We start from the raw sequence: 17,649 nt of genomic DNA, 5'->3' as shown, positions 1-17,649 counted from the left end.
AAAGAAGTTTCTTATTGTCACATTTCCACACAAATTCCATACTGTTCATTTTAATAAAGATAATCCGGGGACGTGTAAACCAGATTTCAGTGTCATGTAGATTAAATGATTTTAAACTATTTTAATTTAAATTTTATGTTCAGACAGTCACTGTAATCCTTTAAAGTCCCTTTTAATATAATGCACTTTAATAAAATACAGTTGCAATTTGAAAAAGATGTATATATTGTAATTCAGTTTTAGTTAATAAATTAAACCACACATTTATTTGTTTAATGAGTTTGAAATATTTAAACATTCTTTTCAATATTATATAATATGAAGACTTAATTAAAATATGAAGATACCCTTATGCTCGGTAGTTGGTATTATAATTGTGATCACTTCACACTTGCTTACATTTAAATTAATTTATAATTGATCTTATTTCAATGTGTTTTCTGCATCCTTATTTCTATTTTTTGTAAGCGTGTGAACAGGACTTTTATTTTGGTGTGTTGATGTTGCGTCATAAGGCTGCGCCGCGCTCCCTCATCAGTGAATCTGCTGAAGAGAGGTTTGTGTTTTAATCATTTAAAGTGTTTAAACCAGTACAAGCTGTTCGTACAATTATATAGAGAACTGTGAATTACGTTTATTATTAAGGAATGTAACCCTGTAGGCTAATGTATATAATAGCATTAATAAACATAGTGTTTTATGAGAGTAAAGCGCATGAGTAACAGAAAAGCTGCGTCTCATTTTGCTCCCTTATGGTCAGTTTACCGCAAATAAATGTGTTTTCTCATGATGACAGAATTAGTCTACATGTGTTCGTGGTGTTTCTCCCGTTAAAGCTCATTTTATCTGTAGTTCAAAGGCGCTTTAATAATAAATTATATTCATATTATTAAATTCTCTTATTGATGGTATGTTAATAATAAGATGTATTCTACATCAGCCATCCTTATTTGTGTAATTTTGCCTAATATTTTTTTCTTGATTAGGCTACACATCTTAATTTGAAGTTAAAAAGTGAAGTTGTATTTAAAGTGACAACATGGATATTTGGGTTTATTCTAACTAAAATTTAAGTTCAGAACCATTTGCAATATTTTTTACAGTGTATAAATTTTGAATATGTAGTTGTTTCTCACTTTTTAAAAATAATAGGCCTATTACTAAGCATTAAAATGCTCGACATTAAGCATTGTTGTGTAAATCGGTCATTCAATGTCATTGTCTGGAAAAATGGGATTTGTTTTGTGGTGTAATTGTTATTTATTCTGAAACAATATTCTCATCAGTGTTTGATCGTAAGCTTTGACACATTTAAATTGAATATTAACCTCGAGGGCATTTTTCTTAGCCTTTATGAAGGCAAGCTGGTCCAAATAAACTGAGTACTGACCCATCTTTCTAGAGCAATCGTTTCGTGAATCCTGCGTTGAACTCTGAGATTTGAGAAGCAGTTGTCAGTAAAATAGAGTCCCGGCCACAACCCGAGAGAGCTTAGGTGCCGGAAGTAAATTTCCCATTCATTTCTCCCATTGACGTTTTGGAAAAAATCCGTATCTAGAGAGTTTTAGAGCATGTCTGAGGATAACCAGCTACGGCTAAACTCATAAGCATACAACATATCATTTCGAGTGAAAAAAACGAAAAGAAAATCCCAAAAAAGTCAAAGGTACAAGACTGTGTACGTATTTTCATTTCCGAGCGAAGGAACTACTCATCCCATAAACCACCAATACAATCCAATACAATACAACCATAAATACAATCTCACTGACGTCGACTGAAGCCACAACCGCGAAAGAGCCTAGTAAGTAAGCGTGTAAATAATAGTATTTTATATAGGTATTGTGTATTGAATTTTATATTTATCATCGTGTATTTTATATTGTGTGCATGTGTGAAAGCAGGTTAACGATAACGTTAAGCCTGGTTCACACGGGACGATTTTAAAATTGTCGGCCGATTTTCCAAACCTGAGAGACCCCACACACGGCGATAAAAAATCACGGGTCTAACAGTTTTGGTCGTACAGTCTGTGGTGCGCAGCCACACGGCAAAATCAACACACCACACGCGAACCGATTTGACTCCCGAGTATTCCCAGGTCAGACGGAAAATCTCGCAAAATACCTCGAAATCAAACGTGACTTCAGAGTAAACAATCATGACACGAGACATTTATGTGAATGAATGTTATCGTCATGCTAGCGATGGGTAGTGTAGATAAACATTACCTGGTATCTCAAGTGCAGCAGCAATTTCTGCCCGATTCCTCTCCTTGTCATTTCGGTTATTATATTCTTTACACGAAACGTTGTACAAACATTCACGGTGTTGCCACAGGTCGACGAGTTGGTCCTCCATCTCCGACGTCCACCGGACTTTCTGGTTCCCCATGCCGCCGGCTGTTTTGATTTCGTTTCCCGGCGCCTCGTCTCCTCGCTTTCTGATTGGCTACACGCCACAGTCCACAGGCTGCGTGCTGGTTTGTCCCCGGGGGGACACCACACACGAGGAGAAATCGGGCCAGAAATCCCCGATTTGAGATCGGAGCGGTCCCGACGTCCTTCCGAGCAGACGAGATCACTCTTAACACACCACACACGGCAGGAATATCTGATCGGATTATTTTACGATAATCGGAGCATCCGTAAGATTGTCGGAAGGGGTAAATCGGGGCTAAAATCGGCCTAATTATCCTGCCGTGTGAACCAGGCTTTAGCAACATGGTGCAGTGGTTTGTACCTGACTGCAATCACCGCTCAGTCGTCAACACATGTCGTTTCCATCGATTCCCCAAGAGTGATGTCGTGAGGAATCGGTGGATAAGATATATCAAGTAAGTACGTTATTTTATTTATTTTTTTCAAATGAATGTAAGAAGGCAATCAGGGTGTTGTGTGTTAATAGTAACGTTAGGGTAACGTTACGCATGGCTGCAGGGGAGGAGCTGCTACCAGTGTTTTTTACTGCTCACATGTGCTCTTAGGATGTCCAATTTATCAAGTGACATAAGTGCATTGATTTATACAGTAATGCATTTATTTATATTAATGCATTTGTTCATGCATTTATGTATACACATTACCTATCTTATGTGTTCGTGTTACGGTATAAAGGACATCGACGAGGCGTACATTTAAATCCATTAATGCACATTAACGACAGTAGTGCATTAAAACATTTGTTAAATGCATTTGTGTAAAAATGTTTTTGTTCAGGCATTAATGGGAATGGCTGCATAGACCATGCAGCTAGCGATGTTTCTGGCTTCTGACTTTCTGCCTCTTAAACTTCTACTTAACTTTGATGTTTAATAATTCAATAATAATTGCATGACTGTATTTGCTTAGGCTTTAATGAATAACTGTATTGCGTTATGCATTAATGCCTACATGTGTTTGTTTATGCATTAATGCATAACTGTATTTGCTTATGTATTAATGCCTAAACAAGTACAATTATGCATTAAAGCCTAAGTGTATTTTTAAATGCTTTAGTGCATGTATTTACTTGTTTAGGCATAAATGTATTTGATTATGTCTTAATGCATGTGTAAACCATGAGTATGAATAACAATTGTTTTTTTGTTCAATCAGGCGTGCAGACGGGGCACTCAATCCCTACGGAGTGTGCAGCTGCCATTTTAAAGATGGACTTGAAAGGGGTCCAACATGGTTCCTAGGGCATAGTCACAATGAACCTGTCGAGGACAGCCCGAGTCAGTCCCCTGGAGCCCAGCCAGAGGTGATTATCCTTTTGGCCAACTGTTGCTGTCTGGGTGGCCATTATCTGGTCCAAGGACAGCCTTAAGGCAGCAAGAACAGCATCACTACCCAGGTGTTTATTGGCAGTTACAATGCTGTGACTGCGGAGATGAAGAAGGGATCCCCGCTGAGTTTCTGGCTCAGGAGTGAGCAGCCAGGAAACCCCCGTGAAGCGACCCTGGAATTGATCCAGCAACCACTTACGGTCCTCCGGGGTCACTGAACGAGTCAGTGGCTTGTAGCTACATCCAGGGAAAAGTTCCTCCACTGCCTTGACTGTGTCTGATGGACCACTAGGCTTTTTCCACCTGCACTCCACGTCCGTGGAGCTCAGGTTATGCACAGCCCCGATCATCAGAGCAGCAGCGTGACTACATCTATATTCTCCACGAGGACATCCACAGGAGGTAGAGGTGACATCGGCCGAGTCACCAGTGGAAACCTGAACAGAAATCACACTCAACCACCTATTTATTTCACAAATTTGTGACAACTTCATTTATATGTTTAATGCATCAATGTGATGGCTCTAAATAAACTGAAATGATGCAACACACTTTACATTGTTATTCATTTTTTTATTCATTCATTGATGTAATCTCATGTTAGAATATTGTCACAGCTGAAAGGTGTAGAGATATTTCTGTTTGTGTTAGCTGGTGAATGTCAGATGATTGTATAATATCTAATTTCATGCCATCTGCTGTAGCCATCAGTACCACTGCCAAACTCAAAACAAGCACTCAACATTTAAGGAACACTCCACCGATTTTTCATATTAAACTATGTTATTCTCTTATCTAAGACGAGTTGATGCATACCTCTCTCGTCTCAGTGCGTGCACTTAATCGCTCTGGCGGGCGGAGAACTTTCAGAGCAGTTAGCTTAACCCAGTTCATTCATTAGGTGCCAAACAGAGATGAAGTTAAAGCGACCAAACACCTCCATGTTTTACCTATTTAAATACAGTTACACGAGCAAGTATGGTGACACAAAATAAAACGTGGCGCTTTTCTAAGCGGGTAAAATGGATAGCAATAATTTATGCTGGAATAGCACTTGGGAGCACTTCGACTCGGCGCAGTAATATCATCACTCCTGAATGATCCTGGTGGCTCCCAAGTGGTCGCTTCTAACTTCATCTCTGTTTGGCCCCTAATGAATGAACTGGGCTAAGCTAACTGCTCTAGAATAACATAGTTTAATATGAAAAATCGGTGGAGTGTTCCTTTAAAGGGTAAGTTCGGCGTTTTACAAGTAAAGCCCTGTTTTAAGATCGTTTCTGATTAAATCGAACCGTTAAGATTAAAATTTGGACACATGCTGCTGTCCCGAGAATTTTAGGTTTTTGTGTTAGCACCCCCCCACCTATACAATGGTTTCATAGGTGCATTGGAACAATCATTCATATAAACGCATTAAACTTTAGTTTACAAAGACGTGAAACTCACCGAGTGGTCTGGGGTGTTCACTGATATGCTCACGCAAAAATCGAACAGGTGTTTCCAACAGGTGTTTTACCATTCGTTGTAAAACTGTGGACCTATTTTTCCAAACGCCTCACAACCGGACATTCTTCCAAAAACTACAATAAAACCTGTTGGAAAGCATCATTTGCAGCGATTTTTGCGTGAGCATATCAGTGAACACCCCAGACCACTCGGTGAGTTTCACGTCTTTGTAAACTAAAGTTTAATGCGTTTATATGAATGATTGTTCCAGTGCACCTATGAAACCATTGTATAGGTGGAGGGGTGCTAACACAAAAACCTAAAATTCTCGGGAGAGCAGCATGTGTCCAAATTTTAATCTTAACTGTTCGATTTAATCAGAAACGATCTTAAAACAGGGCTTTACTTGTAAAACGCCGAACTTACCCTTTAACTGACAATGAGAGTGATTGGTGTTATCCTGACAAAGACTATAAGAAAAATTCATCCAGTGACTTCAAACAAAATAAAAGAAAGAAAATTGCAATTATTTTGTGAAAAGAAATGAATCTGTGTTTAATGATATGATTTAGCATGTGTGTTCAGTGTGTAGTTTGTGTGTTTATTTCAAAGCCCTTTATGACACAGGACACTCTGCTGATAGGATAGGTTGAGGACCATGCTCATTTTATTCACGAAGTTATAGTTCGTTCATCCTTAATTTTAATAACATTTAATGTATTTTCTTAATATCCACAACAAGTAAACAAATGTAAAAGTGATGGTCTGATGCATGGACCGGTACATGGTCTGCTCTTGGACCACCATCATATTCAGTTTATTAACTTGCCATGAATTATTACACAAATGTTCAGTAAATGCATGAAGAGGTATGCCTAGGCTAAATATTGTTTTGACAGTGGCATCATAAAATGCTTGATATGACTCATATCATATGAAGGCTACAGTAGCCTAGCTAAAGTGAACGATAATGCTAATTAACGTTACCAACCTCCCTGCAAAACTCACCACAACTTTGTAGGTCTTGTCCCTCATGCTGGCCCTTACAAAACCCACAAGCTGACCCTTGGACACGCTACACTGAACTACATGACCCGATTTGAAGTGGTTTTCACTACTTTGCACACTTTTGTTTTCCTCCTTGAAAAAAGCCATCATGGCAGCCAAGGAGATCATGATTGCACTGATAAGTGTACCGTGCAAAAACGCAACACAGGTTTTTTTTTTATTAATGATCTTCAGTCTTCACGGACCTTCGCGGGATTTAACCAGAGTTACACAACTTCCACCAATCAGATGCATCACTGTGGGATTGTTCAGGATTGTGGGTAATGAAGTACTTATCCAAGACATCGCGAATAAAAGGCATTTATCTCAAAACAAGGTTAGTGCCCCATGAACTTTTGGGGTTTATATGAGCATATACAATCGCTTAGTACAGCCGTAGCTGGTTTTAAGTCTACCATGTATGTTTATGTTTTTATGGCTTATACCCCAACTGTCAATGGAGAAATTGTATTGAATTCTTACTTCCGGCACCGGCTGCGGGCGGGACTGTGATGCTCTATTACGTGTTTGTGGGCGGGTTGAGTTGTTCGTGGAGTCAGTCAGAGTGAGAGTTAATGGACTTAAATGACCTGACTGACTCTTTTACCAATGCACTGAACTAGATTTCTGATCTGATTTGAGTGTTTTTAGTCTAATCAGATCATTTAACTCGTTTAACTCTCACTCTGACTGGCTCTCTTACTTGTGCACTGAACTAGAGCTGAGATTTAGTTTTTTTTTCCCTTTCTGTTAATTATACAGGACAGTGTCCAAACACTGAAAACTCCCAGTGAAGATCCATGTGACATTATTATAAAGATGGCATTTATTAAAGAGGAGAGTGAAGACGTGAAGATTGAAGAAACATTCAGAGTGAAACATGAAGAAACTGAAGAACAAACAGGTCAGTTTCATTCTCACAGCTGAACTCAGTCATTTCCTTATTTACATGTCCAGCTCTACAGAAATTAATGATATTTTTGAAGAATCATTCCATAACATGTTGAATGAAATCTTATGTATTATAAAAATAGCCTTTCTATGGTTCCCATCTCCAAATTCTGTCATTATTATTATTATTATTATTATTATTATTATTATTATTCAGCCTCATCTCATTCCAAACCTGTAAGACTTTATTCATCATCAGTAAATTAAGAAAGTTGGTTTGTTGAGGTAGATTCATCTCTCGTCTCTGAGAGAATGCGCCGCTAATGCAGCGACAGATGCCAAAAGCTTGTTTTTCCTTTAACTTTCACTTTCAGGGAATAAGTGAGTGTGTTTACAAGCATGTTTTTAATAAGACAACAATGCATGTGGTTGTGTAACCCATTAATGCGTTAACCCATTTTCCTTTATCTGAGTAAAGTCATAAACGGCTTAAGCTTAAACTGACCAACACAGCTGGATTTTTTTCCCCTTACGCCAATTTCTCCCGGTGTATTAAAACATTAACCCGCGTTCTTTGGGCGTATTGAAGTGCACATCTGTAACGGCGTGAGAGAGAGTATAATATGCGCCCGTAAATCTCCTGAATGTTGAAATACAGTTTTTAATGCTTTATTCAACATCACAACAGACACAATAAATGGAATACTCCGAGTCAGATACACGAATCATTAGGCTATGTTTCCGGGAAATAACCTGATTTATTAATAAACAATCCATTAGTGACAGAATGGAGAAAAAAACCTTGGGATAAACCAGGCTCAGTCGGGGGGCCAGTTCTCCTCTGGCCAACGAACGAACAGTGTATGATTATGATTCAGCCGTTAAAAGAATGTTGTGGTTGATAGTATCAAATGCAACACTAATGGCAGTATCAGCTCGACTCGCCTCGGCTCGGCTCGCTTTTCGCTCCGTTTTCCATTACAGATTACCCCAATAGTACCTGGTCGTCATAGCGACGTCGCAGGAACTACACGACACACACCCTCTACCCACACACACACAGGACAATGGAGGAAATCGAGTGTATGCTGTTTTTGATCCTCGTGTGTAAATGCAGTTAATTGATAAATAATTTAATTTATGTGTTAAACAGTCATTTGCATTTTGATTAATTTTATGTGGAAAAATTGAAGGGAATATTTACAGTATTTACAGTTTGATGCAGTTAATATTTACAGTAATGCTAAGAGTTAAGTGTGTAACTATCTAAAATGTGTGTTGATAATTTAGAGTGTGCATGCACCTTTAAGTGCTGAGAATACTCTCGCGAGAAGTTAGTGAGGAGAGTTAATGAAGTTTTCTGTGTGAACAGTCAGGCAAGCAGAGAGTGGAGCCATATAGTTTTTTGACCTTTACTTTTATTTCTCTTTCTCTCCACTTTTTTGACGTTAAAGGGATAGTTCACTCAAAAATTTAAATTCTGTCAGTAATTACTCTCCCTCATGTTGTTCCAACCCCGTAAGACCTTCATTCATCTTCGGAACACGAATTAAGATATTTTTGATGAAATCTGAGAGCTGGATCACTCCTCCATAGGCTTCTTCAGGGATTGACACTTGCAGGCCCCGAAAAGTTATTAAAGACATCGTTAAAATAGTCCAAGTGACTACAGTGGCTCAATCTTAAGTTTATCAAGTGACGAGAATACTTTTTGTGTGCAAAAACCCCCCAAAATAACGACTTTATTTCAACTATTAATTTCCTTCTCTGTGGGCCTCGAGTCAGTTCACTAGTTTAACAGCGTACGCTTCTGTTGTTGTACGTCACACGCATCACACACATGACCAGGGGTGGTAGAAGTACTCAAAAATTATACTCGAGTAAAAGTATATATACCTAAATAAAAAATGACTCCAGTAAAAGTAGAAAGTCCTCCATTCAAACATCACTTGAGTAAAAGTACAAAAGTATCCGATTTAAAACGTACTTAAGTACCGAAAGTAAAAAGTAAATATTCAAACTGTAAATATCAATAATTAAACATTGCATATCACTCCCAAAACAATTGATCTGTTTTAATTAAACAAATTATTAGATACTGCAATTAAGAATTTGTTAGATTTGCAATCATAAGAGACAATGAAGCACCTTGCATCAATTCTAAACAATTTCATTAAAGGGTTAGTTCACCCAAAAATGAAAATTAAGTCATTAATTACTCACCCCCATGCTGTACCAACCCCGTAAGACCTTCGTTCATCTTCGAAACACAAATGAAGATATTTTTGATTAAATCTGAGAGGTGGATCACTGCTACATAGGCTGCCAGAGGGAATGAAACTTGACGGCCCAGAAAGTCATTAAAGAACATGTTTAAATATTCCATGTGCCTACAGTGGCTCAACTATAAGTTTATCAAGCGACGAGACTACTTTTTTTCCGGAAAAAAAACATAAATAACGACTTTATTCGACTATTCATTTTCTTCCTTGTGGGCCTGAGACGAGAGTTCAAGAGATTTCCACGACGCATGCGCGAGAACTGAGAAGAGAACGTTCTTCTTCTAATACTTCTTGTTCAGTTCTCGCGCATGCGTCGTGGAAATCTCTTGAACTCTCGTCTCAGGCCCACAAGGAAGAAAATGAATAGTCGAATAAAGTCGTTATTTATGTTTTTTTTTCGGGAAAAAAGTAGTCTCGTAGACTGATCGACTACGGTTCCGGATGAAATAATAGCCCATCCGCGCATCTCTAGTGTGGTCACATTAGAGCTAATGAGGCAGCGTTTGAGATACTGTACACCTTGTTGCTTTCATGTGGATTACTTAAACAAAGAATATTTGTTTTTGATATGACTTACATAATTTGAAAGTAGAGACTTCAAGCTTTGTAAAGACAAATGTCTCAAGTCTTTGTGACAAACATTCGCTGAGTTACAGATCATTTTCTGTCGAGTCTCAGAATGAACTTCACATTGACAGAGACGGCAGAACGCGCATCATGTTTATTTTCTTTAATTAATGAAAAACACAATATTGTGTTTTTATTATGAGTGTACACAAATAAAAGAAGACATTTAACAGTTTTGAATTATGTATAAAACTCACCAGTATGACAAAAATCGATGGAGTTATTTGAGTCTCTTTTGCACTGATAAGAAAAAAAGTGAGCTGGTCGCGTTGGAGCGATAGCCGACCCCAGAGGGTTAAGAGCTAACAATATTGTGAAGAGGTTTTGAGATTGCATGTAACACCTATCTTAGTAGCTTAGTGCGTATAGGCGGGGTGTAACAATATATCGTGTCACAATATATCGCAATACAAAAATGCAACATATCGTGGATAGTGACAATTTGTATCGTGTATAGTTATTACACTGTTAAATTATTGTGTAATAAAAAATTCAAGTTTACAGAGTTTTAGTGTCAGTACTACATTAAACTACTATATATAATGTTGAATATAATCTATAATAATGCAGTGGGGGAATAATTTGGGTCCTGATGATGCCAAATGTCTGATGTTACCAGTAAAAAGTGGCCTACATTATTTTAAATATATCTAGTCAGAGTGCAAGCATATTCGTCGAAAATAATTTGTCATTTTAAGCTGTATTTTCGTCTTCAGAATCATGAATATTTTTATTCTGGTGTCACTATTGTCCTGAGCATTGAGTTTCCAGCACCAAGTCCAAGCCTATTTATTTTCACCCACAATAGCCGCGTTTCCACTGTCGGGCCAGGGCTAACAGCGAGCCGAGCCGAGCCAGTGGCCTCAGGCCTTAAGCACAAGGCTTGCGTTTCCACTGCCGGGCCAGTAGCCCCGCTACGCTGCCCTAAACCCCGCCCCTAACACGCCTTTCTGGATCAAACGTCATATAACCCAACCCATTTCAGCGGGTATTATGAATTTATTTTTATTTTAAGTTAGGAAGATCGCATGTATATTAACTCACCGGCCGTGGCTGCAATAGTGTCCGAGTTGTCTCGCGAGTCGCCACTAACAGAGGGACTGTGACCCAGCACACCTACCATCAAGTCGAACCATGGAAAGTTTCTTCTCTGAGCTCCGCTTTGTCCATTGTGCGTTTTAATCGCCTTGTACAATACTGCGCCCGCAACTTTTTTATTGTTTCCCGAACTTGAAGCGTTGCTCGCTGAATGCTTAGCTTAGAAAATTAAGCAACGATGTATTTTATAACGTCCTCGTTTCTTCACACGCCGTCAAATTGATGTTGTACCCTTTCTTCTGCCCAAATACTCAGAAGAGCTTTGGTATCTTCGACAGACCAGTACAGGCGATTCTCCATTTCGAGCAGCTATTATTTTGCGCGATATCAAAAAGTGAAATGAGCATCTTGCCGGCTTTGCCGCAGACCATAACTTTCCCTAACACCGATAAACTCTGCCTTTTACCTTGCCCACGCCTCTAGTCCGAGCTGGCCCGCTTTGGCCCAAGGTATTCGACGGAGAAACCAGACTCAGTCGGAGGGCCAGTTCTCCTCTAGCCAACGAAGGAACAGTGCATGATTTATGATTCGGGCAGCATTACAAGTCAGATTGGATCGGAACATTTAGAATATTTATCCATTTCCATCTTTTGGAAGTCCAAGTAATCACGCCGGTGTTGAGACGAGTTGTTGAGGATCAGTGCCGTCCACCATAGAGGGTCCATATCGCCGGTGTTGAGTCGTCTCTTCACAGGCTTTGTGATTGGGGTATCTGAAGTCTCCGTGAAAGGCTGGATACCAACTGGAGCTGACGAACGCCGTTTTTCCGATAACAGCAGAAAAGCAAAAAGGGAAAATAATTAGCGTAGCTGCTGTTCATAATGATTTCCATAACACGGGCGTAAATGATAAAAAACATGAAGACAGTGATTTTTGCGTCCCAGAGTCACCCCCCTCCGTCCCCCACTCAACTCAGCCCTGCTTACTGACCTCTACATCCCTCCTGCTGCTGAGACCCAACCACAATCTCACAATCTCTCCGCAGCCCAACCATACGCGCCGACCTGTTTGACTAAGGCTGTCGAGCCCCACTGTCGTCGTTAAAGCAGGTTCAGTGGCAACGGTTCCGTATGGCATACCACCTACCGCAAAACACAATATCTACCCAACCACCCGTCATTCACGCAATATACACAGGAACGTAATGACTGTAAATACTATACAACCTATACAAATAACCTACAGACTCTTCAAGTTTTATAATATTAAATGCATTTGATCTGATTCAGCAGTGGTATAAAAGGTAAGCATTATGTAAATGCTTGGCTAAAGAGATGCGTCTTTAATCTAGTTTTAAACTGGGACAGCGAGTCAGAGCTTCGAACAATATCAGGAAGGCTATTCCAGAGTTTTGGAGCTAAATGTGAGAACGCCCTTCCTCCTTTAGTGGACTTAGATATCCTAGGAATGACCAGAAGCCTCGAATTTAGTGATCTTAAAGAACGCGATGGATTGTAGGGCGATAGAAGGTCCATTAAATACACAGGAGCTAAACCATTTAGGGCTTTATAGGTCAGTAATAGTACTTTGTAATTGATACGGAACTTGATAGGTAACCAGTGTAGAGATGATAAAATTGGTGTTATATGATCATATTTTCTTGACCTAGTAAGAACTCTAGCAGCTGCATTTTGCACTAACTGTAGCTTGTTTATTGAGGATGCAGGACAGCCAGCTAATATAGCATTACAATAATCTAGTCTCGAGGTCATGAATGCATGAACTTTTCTGCATCAGAAACAGATAGCATGTTACGTAGCTTTGTAATGTTTCTAAGGAGGAAAAAGGCTGTTCTTGTAACATATGAAATATGATTTTCGAAAGACAAGTTGCGGTCTAGTATAACACCCAGGTCTTTTACTGTAGTGGATAAAGTAACAGGACATCCTTCTATATTAAAGTTGTATTGTAAGTGAGTTTGTGGGTAGTTTTTTGGACCAATAAGTAATACCTCCGTTTTATCTGAATTTAGTAGCAGGAAATTACGCGTCATCCAGCATTTTATATCTTTGAGACACTCTGTCAAATTTGATAAGTTAGTGTTTTCATCTGGCCGTGATGAAATATATAATTGAGTGTCATCAGCATAACAGTGGAAATTAATTCCATGTTTTCTTATAATATTACCAAGTGGGAGCATATATATTGAGAATAGCAGAGGGCCTAACACCGATCCTTGCGGCACTCCATAGTCTACTGACGTTATCTTTGATTTTTCCCCATTTAAACAGACAAAATGATAACGGTCTGATAAGTAAGATCTAAACCAGCTTAATGCCTGTCCCTGAACACCAGTGTGCTTTTGTAGTCGATCCAGGAGTATTTTATGATCGATAGAGTTGAACGCAGCGCTTAGATCGAGTAGAACTAGTATTGAGATACAGCCTTGGTCAGAAGCTAAAAGTAAATCATTTGTAATTTTAACTAGCGCAGTTTCTGTGCTATGATGCGGTCTGAATCCTGACTGGAATTTTTCATATATCTCATTTTCTTGCAAGAAAGAGCACAATTGAGCGGCCACAATTTTTTTTAGTATTTTAGACATAAATGGAAGATTTGAAAGGGGTCTGTAATTTGCTAAGTTATTTGGGTCTAATTGCGGTTTCTTAATGAGAGGTTTTATTACTGCCAGCTTGAATATTCTTGGAACATGACCTAAAAATAAAGACGAGTTAATAATATTGAGAAGAGGCTCTTCCACTACAGGTAACACTTCTTTCAGTAGTTTAGTGGGTATTGGATCTAATAAACATGTTGTTGGTTTCGATGCAATGATAAGTTTATTTAGCTCTTCCTGTCCTATAGTTGTAAAGCGGTGTAGTTGTTCCAGAGGGGCGATAATTGAGGCTGAATCATAAGACACCATAAAAGAGTGTACATTTACAATTGTGTTACGGATGCTTTCTATTTTCTCATTAAAGTAGTTCATAAAATCATTACTACTATACTGTAACGGAATATTTTGCTCTGGTGATGTCTGTATATTTGTTAGTCTAGCCACGGTGTGAAATAAAAACCTTGGATTATTTTGGTTATTTTCTATTAGTTTGTGGAGATGCTCAGCCCTGGCTGCTTTTAGAGCCTTTTTATAACGTGACATACTGTCTTTCCACGCGATTCTAAAGACCTCTAAATTAGTTTGTTTCCATTTACGCTCTAAGTTACGAGTTTCTCTCTTGATAACATGCGTAGCACTGTTGTACCAAGGTGCTTTAGTTTTCTCTCTAACATTTTTTGATCTAATTGGTGGAAGTGACGGTGGAAACGCGACTGGCCCTGGCACGCACTAGCACGGCTCGGCCCTGGCCCGGCAGTGGAAACGCGGCTATTGTAATATCAAATTTAGCATTTCAATCAATAGTAAGTTTTTTGTTTAACTTTTATCATATGTATCGTGATATGTATCGAATCGTGACATGAGGTTATCATTACACCCCTAGCGTATAGTATCTAACATACATGTTGTTGTTTTGATACTATTGATTTTGATGTTTGTTGCTTTTTACCATTAAAGGGATAGTTCACTCAAAAATGAAAATTCTGTCAGTATTTACTCACCCTCATGTTGTTCCAACCTCGTAAGACCTTCATTTATCTTTTGAACACGAATTAAGATATTTTTGATGAAATCTGAGAGCTGGATCACTCCTCCATAGGCTTCTTAGGGATTGAAACTTGCCAGCCCCGAAAAGTTATTAAAGACAACGTTAAAATAGTCCAAGTGACTACAGTGGCTCAATCTTAAGTTTATCAAATGACGAGAATAATTTTTGTGCGCAAAAAAACACACAAAAATAACGACTTTATTTCAACTATTCATTTCCTTCTCTGTGGGCCTCGACTCAGTTCACTAGTGTAATAGTGTAAGCTTCTGTTGTTGTACGTCAAATGCATCACACAAATGACCAGCGTCGGCCAATAGTGAAGCCTACGTGTGACGTAGCACTACGCAATCACACTACGTTAACTGACTAGATCATCAAAAATATCTTAATTCGTGTTCCGAAGATGAACGAAGGACTTACGGGGTTGGAACAACATGAGGGTGAGTAAATACTGACAGAATTTTCATTTTTGTGTGAACTATCCCTTTAAACTGAACTTAATTTGTATTTGTCTTTTTTTGCCTTAGATCTGATGGCACTGAAAGAGGAGAGTGAAGCCCTGAATGAAATGGAAGAGAAAGACCAGTGTGACAAACACAATGATCTTATTATCGACGAAATGTCAATTAGTTGCTCACAGACTGAAAAGACTTCACAAAAAAGAGCAAATGGAACTTATTTCACCTGCCAGCAGTGTGGAAAAAGTTTCAACAGAAAAGGACATCTTAAAGTCCACATGAGGGTTCACACTGGAGAGAAGCCTCACACCTGCAAACAGTGTGGGATAAGTTTCACTCAAAAAGTAATACTTAACAGGCACGTAAGAATTCACACTGGTGAGAAGCCTTTTACATGCCAACAGTGTGGAAATGGTTTCAGTAGGGAAGGAAGCCTCAAAAGCCACATGAGAAGTCACACCGGAGAGAAGCCTTACATATGCCCTCAGTGTGGGAAATGTTTCACTCAAAAAGGACACCTTGAAAGCCACATGAGAAGTCACACCGGAGTGAAGCCTTACACCTGCAAACTGTGTGGAAATTGTTTTATTCAAAAAGGAAGCCTCAAAAGCCACATGAGAATTCACACCGGAGAGAAGCCGTTCACCTGCAAACTGTGTGAAAATAGTTTCAATCGAAAAGCAAGCCTTAAAAGCCACATGAGAATTCACACTGGAGAGCAGCCTTTCACGTGCCCTCAATGTGGAAAGAGTTTTACACATAAACCAACTTTTAATAACCATGTGAGAATTCACACCGGAGAGAAGCCTTTCTCCTGCAAACTGTGTGGAAAGGGTTTCGTTCGAAAAGCAGGTCTTAAAAACCATGTGAGGACTCATACTGGAGAGCAGCCTTTCACATGCCCTCAATGTGGGAGGGGTTTTACATATAAAACAACCTTTAATGCCCACATGAGAATTCATACTGGAGAGCAGCCTTACACCTGCCCTAAATGTGGAAGGAGTTTTAGACAAAAAACGACTTTTAATGCCCACATGAGAATTCACACTGGAGAGAAGCCTTTCTCCTGCCAACAGTGTGGAAAGAGTTTCACTGAAAGAGGAAACCTTAAAAAACACATGAGAATTCACACTGGAGAGAAGCCTTTCTCCTGCCAACAGTGTGGAAAGAGTTTCACTCATAAAGAACATCTCAAAGGCCACATGAGAATTCACACTGGAGAGAAGCCGTTCACATGTGATCAGTGTGGAAAGAGTTTTGCACGGAAAGTGAACCTTGATTCCCACATGAAGATTCACATTTAATTGTAATCAGTGTAACCAAAAAAAATTTGAGACCCCATTTTTCTTCATTGTGTGGGAAGTGTTTAAAATGGTACTAGAAAATATGCATTTGTGTTAAATTTAGGCTACACTCATGCCGTAAGTGAATTTGGTCGAAATTGTTTTGCCCACCTCCTTTCAAAAATTGAGTGGTTGCAGTAATCGCCCTCTAATTTTGACTGTATGGAGGAGTCACTCTATTCCATATAAGGACACCTCAGAATCAAATATTAGTTAAACTTCTGTCTTTCTGTGTAATGCTTAGGGCCTATAGGCAGAGTAGTCAATTGCCTCGGGCTCGGGGTTTGATGAAGGGCCTCCATCACCGTCCACCAATCAAGACAGGCAGCAAAATACTAGGCTCTTGGTCCACTGGATATAGATGAATTGTCATTCACCTGTAATGAAACTATTGTCACCGTATCAAAGTGGGTACATTGACGCGTACAGCGAATGACATTGCATTGGGAGCTGACTAGCATAATACTAAAGTAAAAGCCAAAGATCAAACACACTGGAGCAGTGGTTCCCAAACTTTTCAGTGTTGTACCCAAACTTTTCAGTGTTGTACCCCTTGAGGCGTTTACCATCCTTCTGAGTACCCCTTATTTTCCACTTGGACTGCAGCCATACCTTTTCCATTAAGGGACAAAATATGCAATGGTAAAAACAAAGTGATTCTTTTAAATATTTAACTAAAACCACCAATTGATGGCAGTAAGTCACTGTCTTAAAGGGTTAATTCACCCAAAAATGAAAACAATACCCTTATTTTGATTTACAGAGCACTCTTTGGTTGGTGCCGAGTAGTGCTGCACGGTTAATCATATCGCGATGTCAAGCCAATGCGATTATATGACGCAAACGCTGCAATTTTATTAAATAAAAACATTTGGGCTGTCAACGCATGCAATTAATTTTTGTTAAGCGCAATTAACACTGCATCTGTTTATTTTTGTCATCCTTTGGGGCCAGTGTTACATTATATGATCCCACTTAAATTCATGCAAATGCTTTTTACCATTCATGTGTGACAAGACAAAAGATTGCACTGTCTGTACTGACTGTGACAAACACACACACAGACACACACACACACACACA

At 39.1% G+C, this 17,649-nt stretch overlaps 1 protein-coding gene across 1 annotated transcript; it reads left to right on the top strand.

Moving 5' to 3' along the window:
* Nucleotides 1-491: 491 nt before the first annotated feature.
* On the top strand, nucleotides 492-17,449 carry LOC143718329 (uncharacterized). Its single transcript, XM_077209394.1, has 3 exons — nucleotides 492-556; nucleotides 7,025-7,166; nucleotides 15,293-17,449. Exons 2-3 carry the CDS (start codon nucleotides 7,082-7,084, stop codon nucleotides 16,525-16,527), a joined length of 1,320 nt encoding a protein of 439 aa, XP_077065509.1. The 5' UTR covers nucleotides 492-556; nucleotides 7,025-7,081; the 3' UTR covers nucleotides 16,528-17,449.
* The last annotated feature ends 200 nt before the right edge of the window (nucleotides 17,450-17,649 follow it).

Source organism: Siphateles boraxobius, unplaced genomic scaffold (genome assembly GCF_051911475.1).
Source record: "Siphateles boraxobius isolate OS27281-9 unplaced genomic scaffold, OSU_SipBor_1 61, whole genome shotgun sequence".
Classification (NCBI taxonomy): domain Eukaryota; kingdom Metazoa; phylum Chordata; class Actinopteri; order Cypriniformes; family Leuciscidae; genus Siphateles; species Siphateles boraxobius.
The sequence above is the reverse complement of the archived record's forward strand: the minus strand, read 5'-3'. Positions and strand labels throughout refer to the sequence as shown.